This window comes from Leopardus geoffroyi, chromosome B4 (genome assembly GCF_018350155.1).
Source record: "Leopardus geoffroyi isolate Oge1 chromosome B4, O.geoffroyi_Oge1_pat1.0, whole genome shotgun sequence".
NCBI lineage: Eukaryota > Metazoa > Chordata > Mammalia > Carnivora > Felidae > Leopardus > Leopardus geoffroyi.
In genome coordinates this window covers 139,855,278-139,867,507 of record NC_059341.1, presented here as the reverse complement: position 1 = coordinate 139,867,507, position 12,230 = coordinate 139,855,278, and the positions used below count along the sequence as shown (strand labels likewise).

The window sequence follows — 12,230 nt, the reverse complement described above, 5'->3', positions numbered from 1 at the left end:
CCAGCTCGGCCCAGGGCCTCCCTGCAACTGTCGACGGAGCCCCACGTCTCATGCCCGCTCCCCCCACTCGACTGTTACTGACGGGCGCGTCTTACTGACCTCTTGTGCCCCTCCTCCTGGAGAATTGCCCGCTTTCTGTGCTGTGCACATTCTTATTTCCAGAGTTACTTCCGAGAACCCTGTACGTATTCAGGAACGTAAGCGTCTCACGTGTCTGCTCAGCTTGCTATCACTGATCCTCGCCTGGGCGCTGGCCGTCCTCACGGCTGCTCCGCGCTGCATCAGCCTGGGTTGTGTGGTCACTGGCGTCACACTAGGAAAGCCGTTGGCCACTCCCTGTTGTAAAAATATCTATTTGTATTGTGGGCACTTTAGGGAATTTTAATTTGTATGTTTAAACCCATCTGTCTGGAATGCATTTGGATATGTATGTTTTTTTCCCTAGATGAACAATCAGCTTCCAATTGGCAAGGGGACAGGCTGGGAGTTAGATCCTTTGTGTGTGGTCACGTGGCGGCTGCTGAATCAGGGGCTACTGGACAAGGGAGGCAGGCCTGGAGGACGAGCGGGGCAGACCCCTGGGCAGCCATGACCCACGGTGCCAACGAGCAGCAGGCAGGGGGGAAAAGGAGAGAGGGTCCGCTGGGGTGGGCAGGACGGGGGAGGCTGCGGGAGGGCCCCCACTGCCTGACACGGAGCAGTGGTGGCCCACGTCCTGAGTAAGCTTCACAGGACGGTGGCTCTGACCGCACACCCACCGGCCGTGCCCCAGTGGGAAACGTCCAGCTCAAGGCAGACGGCGCCCGGAGGCCCAGGCACGTCAGAGACGGGACCGGCCTGTTCAAACACAGAGGGGGCTCCTCCCACCTCAGAGCCAGGCTCGGCACTGGCACAGAAGCCCTGCCCACCGGCTCGTCCTTTGGGGCGCACAGGCCTCCACCCCGACCTTTCCCTGCCTCCCGGGACCTCACCCCTCCCTGGCGTGTCTGACCTTGCTGGGACCCGGCTTCCCCAGGAGCTCGTCTCTGGCACTTTCCACGTGGCAGCAGTGCTGACAGGCAAGGCCTCCCCAGGTGGCCTGGCAGGGGGAAGCTCACGGGGACGGGGGTCAGGGTCGTACCTCAGGACCCCGGGGCTTGAGCCACCTGTGGGGGCTGAGACCCCGAAGTGGGCCCGAAGAGCCGGGCCACGAACGCCAACAAATCGCGACTACGAACAGCAGCGGTGGCCAGCTCTGAGCTGTGACTCGCACCGGAGCCTTCCACCTTCCAACCGGGGAGGGCCGCTGCGTCTCCGTCCCGCGAGCACAGTGACAAGGTCTGGGCGTCAGCCCCAGCTCAGCGCGGTGCTCAGCCACAGAGGGAGGGTGAGCGTTGTCACCCGGCGGGGTCTCCTGCCCCCCACCCAGGGACGGCACCTGACCCCACCCCACCAGTGGACGGCATAAGACAGCAGAGAGCTGAGCACTGCCTGGGGAGTCCCCACCATGGAGGGAGGTGCGGACGTGGGGTGCCGAGGGGCACGGGGCACCGTAAAAGCAGCTGAGAAGCTGGGGCTCACGGGACCAAGAGGGTGGGAGCCAGGAAGCAGGGATGGCTACATCCCGGGTCCCGGAAGGCACTCGACTCTGTGGCAGGGTGGGGAGGCCGGCCTGGAGGTGACCCCCAGCGGTGCAGGGGTGGGGTTTGGGGCCCAACCCGAGTACGACTGACCCCTGCTCTGCCTTGAACCTCTATCTCCCTGAGAGGTCCCCCCGGGTCAGGTCACGCCCGGGTCAGGTCTGGCACACACGCCCCACCCTCCGCTGTCCCTGGGCCCCCCCGCTCTCCTAGGAGAGTCCTTGAACCAGGCAGAGGCTGGGGGTTCACTGCATCTTTATTCCCATTTGAACACATCGTATTCCAGACAGAACACCCTTTAATCGTTCCAAATCGACCTGCTCAGACTCATAGGCACTCGCGCATCAACAAGCCTGCGTTCAACTTCAGGGTCAGACACACACGCGCAGGAAAATCCATGCGGAACCTCATTTAAAGTCGCAGATCCTCCTGTTTGAAGAACAAACGGCCTCGAGAGGCAGATGTTTGGGGGGCCCAACACCTTGGCCGCACGGAGCGCTCTGAGCTGAGACAGCGGTTCCTGGGGGCCGGGGTGGGGGAGGGGCTGCCTGCACACGGCCATGGGCGGCTCTTCCTGGAACCGGGTGCCCCGGCTGAGAAGGGGTGCAGGCCGGAGGGCCGCTGGGTGCCGGAGAGGAGCCCCCCACCCCAGGGGCTGGGGCTCTGAGGCGACCCCTCTGCTGACCTGGGAGCACCTCCCATTCACAAAGCATTTTGTGCTGATTTCCACACCACATGTAATGACCCAGGAATGTTTTTAATGAGAAAAAGGACACACATGTCACACGTGTGTATGTACTCAAGTCCCGTTTGCAGCCTCCCCGCAGCATCCTCACGCCGAGCTGTGCCAACACGGGGCACTGGCCTGGCTGTTCCAGGACCAGAAGCAGGTGCCAAGGACAAGGGCCTGTCCCGGCTCAGGGGTCGGAGTTGTCCCCAGAGCCTCGGAGCATCCACGTCCCTGCCAGCCACACGCCTGCACAGGCAGGGGTGGGTGGAAGTGTGCCGGGACCCCGCAGAGCCCCAGGCAGGCCAGTCCAGAACCTTCCGCACTTCGGCTCTCTGCTTGGTGACCAACGAACGGCGGGGAGCAAGCATGTCTGTAACCCGCCGGAGACGTGGAAGGTGCGGCCAGGCTGAGGCGAGTGGTACGAGAGCTCCGATTATCGAGGCCGGACCCTGCCCATCCCGCGGGCCCAGCACAGGGTGCGGGGTCCCCGGCCTCAGCCTGCGTGGCTCGTCCCCGGGGCCACAGGGCCCTGAGCCCCTCACCTCCCGGCGGAACAGCACAGGGGCTCCTGAGGGCTGAGGGCTCCTTTTGAAGAGGACGGGATGCAAAGCAGGGCCTTTACTCCGCTCCTCCCCCCTGCTCCCAAGCCAGAGCCTCACCAAGCGAGAAGGGACAGCCACAGGGAAAGTGATGGCAGTTACAGGAACAAGGCCAACGCCCAGAAGCCCTGTGGGGACGGAGACTTCACAGGTTAGGGCGGTTCGCTTCTTATTTTGTCTATATTTTATTCTCTTTCACTCAACAGAATAGAATTTTTGCATTTCAAAGCAGGTATGAGATGGCCACCACCTCCTTCTGCCCCTGGCACCAGACAGCAGGCCTCTCCCAGAGGGTCTGGCTCTCGGGCTGCCGCGCCCTGGGGGCTCCAGGAGGTGGTCATTTGGCAAGGACGCTCCGGGGACAGGGAGGGAGACGCCCGCCCACCTCTGGCCCCCTGAGCGGCCAAGACCCTCCCCTGGCTCTCTTTGGTATCTCAGGCAACAGAGGCGCCCCCGGCCAGGCCCCAGCCCTCCCCTGCGCCCGGGCCTGGCCAGCCCCCTGGAGGGCAGGCCGCTCCAACAAGGCCTCTCCTTGGCCACCGGCCCGCAGCCACGGCTGTGCTGGCCCTGGCTCACTTCTTGTAGTGATTGGGGGCATCCGCGAAAGCAAACTTCAGGCGGTAGGCCTCCGCCAGCAGCAGGCTGATGTCTTCATCGCCCCAGTGGGCCGTGGGCAGGTTCTGAAGGAAAAGCAGCAGCTCCTGGGGGGAGACAGACAAGCCCGGGTCAGAGGAGGTGACCAGTAGCGGGGCGGAGGCTCCCCTCGGTGGGGACTGGCCAGCAGTGGGGATGAGCCAGAGGGGGCTCACAGCTTCCTAGACACCGTGAATCGCGTCCCCTCCCCTCTGTACCCTGAAAGGCCCCAAGCCCCGTGGCCAGGAGGAAGGCCCTCATGTGCCCCCCCCCCATCCCTTTTTGGCGATGCTGCTGGGATGCGGAGGGCAGTGCTACCCACGCTTCACAGTTGTGACCTCTCTGAACGGACCCCTCGCACTCCACGGTGCGGGTGCTGGTCTGGGTGGGGGTGCTGGCTGGCTGCAGGTGCGCCACCCCAGCCCAAGACCCTGCAGAATCCAGAAGTAGGGCCCTCAACCCCCTGGCCTGGGTGGACTTCGGGCCCAGATTTCTGTGCCTCCGGTGACATTCCTTCAGCAGGGACACTAGGGCCATCATGGACAGATGTGTGCCCCTGCTGGGTGGGCGGGGGGGACACACCGTGGAGCCCCTGTCACTGTCTTCACTTGATACTCTGTTTCCAGGAAAGACCAGGCTGCAGACCCTCGGCTGCCCCCAGCCCACCCCCATAGGACACAGGAACTATCTCAAGAGCCCACGGTTTGGAAACCAGAGTCAGAGATACGGAGGAAGGTGCTGGACAGGAAAAACACGGCCCAGGGCCTCAGCGATACACGCAGCCCTCCCTGCACACTGATCAGCTCCTCTGACGGACCATAGTCCTCATCCAGAGCAACCAGCGACACCACCAAGGGCGGGGTGGGTCTTGGGGGCACAGGCCCCAGCACCCAGGGGGGTTTAGCAGGACTGGGGAGGGCTGTGTGGCCAGGATGGCTTCCCGGGTCGGGGGGGGGGGGGGTCTCCAGGGAGGAGGAATGGGGGCCTGGGTCATGGGGTCAGGGCAAGGCTGGAGGCCAGACTCCCTCTCAGGGGGCAGGCTGGCACCATGCAGATACCTGCCGGCTCTGGCCCCTCCCACCCGCCCAGCCCGTCAGACCAGACCCAAGTGAGCCCAAAGGGTGGCTGGGGTTCCAAGGGGCTGGTGCCACTCCTCCAAAGTCCCAGCAGGGAACAGGGCACAGGGAGGGCCCCAGACTGGGGCTGCCCCTCCCTGCCTGCCGAAGGGGAGACTCACACAGGCCCCACCCGCCAAGGCTCCTGTCCCCGCAAGGCTGCGACCAGAGGGTCGGAGGCATGAGGAGGGGCTGCCGAGAGAGAGAGAGAGAGAGAGAGAGAGAGAGAGAGAGAGAGAGGCAGGTGCTCCATTCACATCCTGGCCCAGCCCTGGGCGGACCCTCCTCTCCGAGCCCCACCCCTTCATCTGTGGGCCAGCGCTGGGAGCGCTCAGGCCTCGGGCTCCGCAGCACATCTGGACTCACACCCGCCACTGCCCGCCTCGGGGGCGCGGAGGGCCTCAGGCTCCTCATCCGCAGGGTGGGGTCTCAGTTCCCGCCAGGGGCCGGCGCGGAGCCGCGCGGCGCCTCGTGTCTGCTGTGCCGTGCAGGGCGCTCCCCCGCCCACGAGCCGCCCCCAGGACCCCCCTGCACCGGCGCCTCACCGCTGCCGCTTTACCCCTTCCTCAACCCCATTTCCTGTTGCATCTGGGATACTTTGTGGGGGCCTTGAAATTGAATTCACGGAGCAAATTTCAGTGGCAGAATGTCCCCAGGGACACATCAACATCAATCTGCTGTCTTTCACCATTAGGTGCAACTTACACGGACGCCAATCCAATTCTGAGCAGGTCGTAAATAAATACCTTTGGTTTTATTTTTAATCCACTTCGCTTCATATTATCGTGACCTCGCTACTTGCGAGGTGAGAAGCAATACCCTCCCATTACGGTAACTCACCAACCCCGCTGCACACTCAATTTCAGAATCTAATTTAGTCCCCCAGGTTCACTGGATGGAGGGAGAATAGAAAAGCCCAGCGCCTCGCAGCCTGCAATGCTAAAGAAGGAAAAATCTATCCGGGTGACCTTTACGGGAGGCAAAGAACACAGCCAAACGCGTCCTTAAATACAGATTTCTTCTTTAAAAAGGCCTCTCTTATTTATGCACCGGGCAGAGATGGCTCCGATCCGGGAGGCACGGACGGTTATTGGCCATGAGCTGTTTTGCATTACCCACATCATTCAGGTAAAGGGCCATCGCTCGTGAAGCTGTCAGCGGGTCACATCCCAGGGGTCCGGCCCTCCCTGGGTGGGGGGGGGGGGTCTGCCTTTGAAGCAACGGTGGACAGGAAGGGCTGCGTCCCACAAACCGCAGAAAGACGAAACGGAGCTCCATCAACAGCGCCCTGCCCTGTGAGCAGACATGACAAGTGACAAGGAGAGGAAGGTTGGCTCACGACGCTGCCGTCCTAAGAAATCAGACGAGTCGGGTCCCTGTAAGTCTCTCCCCGGTGCTCCGCGAGATGCCGCTTGTCAACACAGCCGCAGCAAGAGTGCGTCCCGGGGCACCTGCCGTTCACAGTAGCCCGTTACCACGTGCTCCGTGGGCACCTGACCTGTGCTGTCCGCAGGGAGAGGGCCCCGCCCGCACACCTGGAGGTCTGCGCTTCTGAGCCCTGTCCGCACCTCAGAATCAGCCGGGGAGCTCTGGAACCCCACTAACACCCAGGTCAAGCCATGGGACAGCCAGCCCGGAATCCCAGGGGTGGGCCTGGACATAACGGCCCGCCTCTCGGGATGAGGAGCGGCTTGGCCCGCACTCCGGACACCCTGATGCTCCGTCGTGAGCCTGTGGATGGCAGCCAGACTTCCCTGTCACAGGCCATCCCCCGTGGAGGCCACCAGTGCCCCCCTCCCAGGTACCGGCGGGTCAGGTGCACACAGCCCCGGCACAGGCAGGGGTGTTGTTGCAAGCCCCCGGGGAAGCGGGTCAGAAGCCCCGAGCTGGCCGTTCCCAGCAGCTCACCACCACAAACAGCACGGCACAGGACACCTTCCACCTGGAAATGGGTGGGTTCCAAGAGGAACCTGCTAACGTGAGACAGCAAATGTTTTCACTTCAGGTGCTTCTCACCAACAGGGTTTTATTTTTCCAGCCTGATGAATCACACCGCCATGTGCAAAGCAGGATTACATGTGTGTCCCGGGAAGGACGCAATGGTGACACACCAGCACACCTGGGCTCCAGGAGAGTGGGCCGGGGCCCCTCCCAAGCCCCCAGAGCTCTCTGTTTGGCTGGCCCCTTGCGGAGGCTCCCCGGAGCGTGGGCCGAAGTGGCAGGGCGAGGGGGCGGCAGGCTACGGCTCAGCCGTCAGAGGACCTGGGTCCAAGCCCCGCTCTGCTGCCGTCATGACCCCACGGCCCTCTGCCACAGGGTGACCGGCCTCCTCTGTGACGTCTAAGTGCAGGCATCCCTGTACCCCTGAAACAAAACGTCCGGGCCGTGGTGGCGCTCGGTGTCAGTGCTTGGCGGCCCAGTGAGCCTGCCCGCCAAGGGGGCTCAGATCCCAGTCCTGCCTCGGTTGGTCACACGACCCTGGGCGAGCCTCCCGACTCTGTACCTCAACCCTCATGTGTCAACGGGGACAAGAACGTCCCTCCCTCCCTGGGTCGTGAACGCGTGCAGAGTGCCCGTGACAGTGTCCGTAGGTACAAAGCACAAACTAAGTGTCCCCCGCGGCTGCGAGGACCCACCACTACGGGGTGGTTCCTAGGATTCAGTCCCTGTTAGCACTCGGTCATCCTCGCCACAGTCACCGCTCGTGGTCAAAGTAAGAGTGGTAGTGGTGGGAGCAGCAGTTTTGATAAATAAGTGATCATCCGTGGGAAACACAGATAGTTTAGCAGGTAAGTTTAACAAGAAATGCAATTCTCGCTGGATGGTCCGCCCAGAGGGGCAGCGCAGGCACGCAGCGGGTTCGGGGGACAAATGTCCGAGGGAGGAAATGCATCCAAGGTGCTGACCCGCAGCCATGGACCCGGGGAGGCCCTGAGCCTGCGCGGTGGCACCGAGGCTGGTCATCCTGAGGCCGCCAGCGAACAGGAGAGGACACTGCTTCTCGGCCTCTTTGGCCCAGATTTTCAAGTTCTAACGTCAGGTACAAAATGAGTTATATTTACCTTAAAATCTACCCAAGGAGCGACCGAGCATAAGCTGTCAGGTGCACCAGAGACAGGGGCCGAGACATCGCTCTGCTCTGTGCCTGGATCACACCTGGACGGGGCTCTCTCTGCAAGCCCCTCGGCCTCCCCCTGCAGCTGACAGATCCGGGGCCGCTCGGAGGGACGCTGCCCGGTTGCTTGGCCACAGGGCTCCAGGCTCCAGGCCCCAAGAACACACCCCTTGGCCAGTGAAGGTGTCTGGCCCTCCCTGGGCGACAGGAAGTTGGGTCTGTCTGCGGAAGAGAGGAAGTGGTGTGGCCAGCACCCGGTGGAGGCGTAAGCAGGTGTCTCCTGCTGGAATGGCAAGTCAGGAGCCACCGGGCGAGAAAGGACAGGAAAGGACCCAGGAAGGGCAGACGCTCCTGACCTCATCCGTCCGTCCGTCCCTTTGCTCGTGACTGCGCACCGAGCGTGGCCTGTGTGCCCAGCACAACGCAGCAAAAGCCAGCAGCTCTGCCCCCAGGGGCCCAGCCTGAAGGGGCACCTGAGCCAGCATGTGCAGAGGTGGGGACCGGGCGACAGACAGGTACGTGACCACGAAATGCATGACATTCGGTCCTGCGCAGTCATGACCGGCCCTCCTGTCCGCCAGCCACCGCCGAGCCCCCATGGGTGTGCGTCACGGAGAGCGCACCCCAGACTTCTAGGAAGAAGGGCCTCCTGTCAGCCCGGCCACCACAGAGCCCCTCAGGTACCCATCACAGAGAGCAAATTCTGGGCTTCTAGTAGGAAGTCTGCACAAAATCTGTAAAGTGCTTCTTAATAGCGCTCATGTTGATTACAGGTTGAAAGATGGTATTTCCGATTTCTGGGTCAAATAAAATATTAGCTAATTTCACCTGGTTTTCTCCACTTCTGTGGGGCCACCAGAAAATTTAAGACTTCCCACATGGCAGGGATGACGCTCCACAGGACGGCCCTGCTCTGAGGAACACGAAGAACACCACTTTCCAGCTGTGCCTACTGCCCCCACCCCCCACCCACGGCGAGCAGCCTGGCCTGCAGATGGGCGTGGACCAGGGCCTTTCTCCGTGGACCCCCTGGCAGAGAGAACATACCGGAAGGCCCCCACAGACAGCGGGAAGGGCGGAACACATCGATGCCTGCTCCTCCGTGTGGCACAGAGCGCACAGAGGTCAGCTTGGAAGCTGTTCGAGTCAGGGGTTTACAAATTGCCAACTCGCAGAGATGAATAAATTAGTCACGACGGGGCTAAAAGGGCCCATTTGCCGACCCTTATTATCTCTCCCTTAACTGGGAAGGAAGAAACAGGAGTCCCTCGCTGACACACGAGTCAGGTAGCAGGGCTAATTGGTTTAACTCCCTTTTCCGTCCACATTCCGACGTTCGATTTGTGCAGCTTGGCTAGAAAACCTCACGGCTTGGGCACTCCGGCCATCTGCAAGGCAGGCCCTGGTGTCACCCGGGGGGGCCTGGGGGCGCAGGGCAGCAGCATGGGGCTGCTGGTGGGTGGGCCTTGGGCACCTCCCAGCCAGTCTTCTGGGGGAGGAGACCAAGGCACAGGCAGGCCGGACGCCTGGAGCCAGGCCCTGGGTGGCTTGGAACCCACAGCGCAAGGCGAGGCCACAGCCCAGGCAGCCGGCAACCCCGGGAGTTGAGCCCCTCATCTAGGAGGTGGGGACTGTGACCGGGACGGCCTCCAGGCTCGAGGGCCTGCGTGTCAGAGCTGAGCTGGCTGCAGAACAGGTGCTACAGGAAGGCGTCGGCCGCGTCACCGTCATCCTGTCCACCCCAAGGTCCCGGGCACTACTCACAGCCCCTCGGAGGACACAGGAGCAGTCCCTCACAGGGCTGTACTGAGAATGGAGTCAGCACACCCGGGCGGCACGATGCCTGGCACGCGGGAGCCCGTTGCCATGCTGTCACCGTTGCCACCACCAGGCCACCACTGCCACGCCTACTCACAGCTGAAGGTGGATCGGTACCAGTGTCCCCCGGGCGCTGACGTGCGCCCTCTGTGAGCACAGGGCCGGTCGGGCCACTGCAGCCAGCCTCCCGCCCGCCCTGCTCCTGGGCAGCGCCTCGGACCACACACTGCAGGGGTCGGGGGTCATGGTCCCCCGAAGCCATGGCCCCTGACAGCCGGCAGAGGGACAGGTCATTTGTATTCCTGCCCGTGCAGGAGCTGCTAGGGTCTGATCCATATTCAACATAAAATCTCTGTTCTTGGTGAGTACACGTGTAAAACAGCACATAAAAAAGCGGCCCGGATTAAATTATACCAGAAGGGGTTGAGGCGTCTGCCGCAGTGCCGGCGGCACGGGGAGAATGCTAACGGACGCCGGGAGCTCCGGGCTGGGCCTCGCTGGGCACCCCCGGGGGCGGGGAAGGGGCGGGGCGGGCACGCAGGGCGAGCACGGGAGCCGGGACCCGTTGGGCCATCTTCCCTGGAACGGCGTGGCTCCTCTCCCGCCGCGGTCCTCTCGCGTCTGCTCCTGGCGGCCCACCTGGGCCAGGATCGCTTCCCACGGGGACAGCGCCTGCCCTGCTCCAAGTGTCCCCACGGGTCTGTGGGAGCAGGTGTGGCAGTGGCTGGCGTGGACTGGACTGCTATTCAGCCTGTCATGGCCACCCGGGGCCGTCGTGTGCATCCGCGGTCGGTCAACCACAAAGCTGCCCTCTGTGCGTTGCTCACTTTGTGCCAAGCACCGCACTGCACGGCGACCGTGACGACCAACCCTGGGGGCACCCACCCCTCATGTCTACAAGGATCCTGGGGGACCCCCACCCCCAGTGCCACGGGATACTGAGGCTGCAGAAAGCAGAGTCAAGCAGGCTGGGCGTGGGGGCCTGACCACCACACGGCGCTCGCTGCCTGCGGGGCTGGGTGCTCGGAGGCACCGCCCCGTCCTGTGTCCCCACTCTCCTCTCAAACCTAGAAGGGCATCTCACCGGAGCCCTGCAGCCCCAGGCTGGCGGTCAGACGGCGGAGGCTAAGGTGGTGGGTGGGGTGACGCTGGGGGAGCCAGAAAGTCCCTCAAGGAGGCGGGGGGCCAGACCTGGTAAACCACGTCTCTGTCCCGCCCCCAATCCTCGGTGTCTGGGCACCAGCCACGGCTGCAGGAGGGGCCCTCCCTTCTTTGTCTTAGCCCTTCTCTCTCCATCCCACATGGTGCCCTTTACGTCAACAGATGGAAGAATACAGGACACAACCTGACATGCGGTGGACACACAAGTCACCGCTAGGGAAGGCCAGTCCTCTGGCCAAGCTCCCGCCCGTGCGGAAGGACCCGCCAAGTCCTCTCCTGCGTCCCCACCAGTGACTGACCCAGCCCAAGAAGGGAGCCTCCCTGCCCTCTCCAGGGTGGTGGCTACGCTGTGATGTCCTCACAGTCACGTCCTCACCTGACCTCCAGGATGGAGAAGTGGCTGGGTAGCACCCACTTGCCCGACGTGGCCGCCCGGCGCCCGGCCACCCCTGGGGCCGCTTCCACCCCCACCCCCTGACCTACGACAGCTGACTTCTTTGACAATCCAGTTATTAGTTTGACAATCCTGTCAAGTTCTGGACCAAACCAGGGCTAAAAATAGAAGCTGGTGACAGCCGGCTGGGACGGACGGCCAGCTGCCAGGCTGGCCAACCCGCTGGTGACAGCCTTCCACGAGGTGCAGAATCGAAGGTGACACCGTCGTAGAGCGATCTGAGGCCCCGATGGCTCAGGGAGGCACGCTGTCCTTATAGTTAATTTGATATTTCTTTTCCAAAAAAGGAATTCTAAACAGAATTTGGGTCCTGAAAACACGAGCTTGGCGCGAGTGCCCCAATCCAGGCAGCCTTTCCACTTCTCGTGTCCACACTCACCAAGGGGCGTCCTGTCCACACACAGGGAGTACCCGAAGTCCCGACACGGCGATCAAAGTCGCCTCCTCCCGTGGGCACCTTTCCACCTTGAGGGACGTGGGGCCAGGCGGCTAGTCACAGACAGGGCACGGCAAGATGTCATTGCGGAGGCGTCCTCGCGGAGGGCCCACTAGGGAAGGACGCGCACGTCCAGGAGGAGGCCTGCTCACCACCTCCAGTGGTCCCCCAGTGTCAGTCCTCCCTGATCCTCCCCTCTTCCTGAAGCCCCCCACCCTCCCCCGCCAGCATCCCCGTGCCTGAAGCCCCCTCCCACTGCCTGGCCACCTTCCAGTGTCCTCGGTAACCCTCCTCAGTGCCAGGCCCTCTCTGCCCCTGCAGCCCTCCCCAGGGGATGTCCTCCAGGGCCAAGGTCACCCGCCATCTCTGCCCCCACCATGACCACGCCCTGAACTCACATGTCTGATGGCTGCACACCTGCACGCCTGCACGCCCTGGCGTCTACCTGGCGTCTAAAAGGGTCTCAAACTGGGCATGGCTCCCCTGCCCTGGCCCTGCCCCCCACCAGCCCTCCCCACCCCCCTGCGCTCAACTGGGACCAACACAAAGG

The 12,230-nt window shown here is 63.0% G+C and overlaps 1 protein-coding gene across 7 annotated transcripts in view; it reads right to left on the bottom strand.

The window, feature by feature from the left end:
- Positions 1-3,113: 3,113 nt before the first annotated feature.
- TBC1D22A (TBC1 domain family member 22A) overlaps positions 3,114-12,230 on the bottom strand; it is a 325,287-nt gene continuing 316,170 nt past the window's right edge. For all 7 annotated transcript variants that reach the window (XM_045464835.1, XM_045464837.1, XM_045464843.1 and 4 more), the window contains one exon: positions 3,114-3,649. In XM_045464835.1, coding sequence (XP_045320791.1) covers positions 3,521-3,649 — 129 coding nt within the window. In that variant the 3' untranslated portion in view covers positions 3,114-3,520. The remainder of the gene's footprint in view (positions 3,650-12,230) is intronic.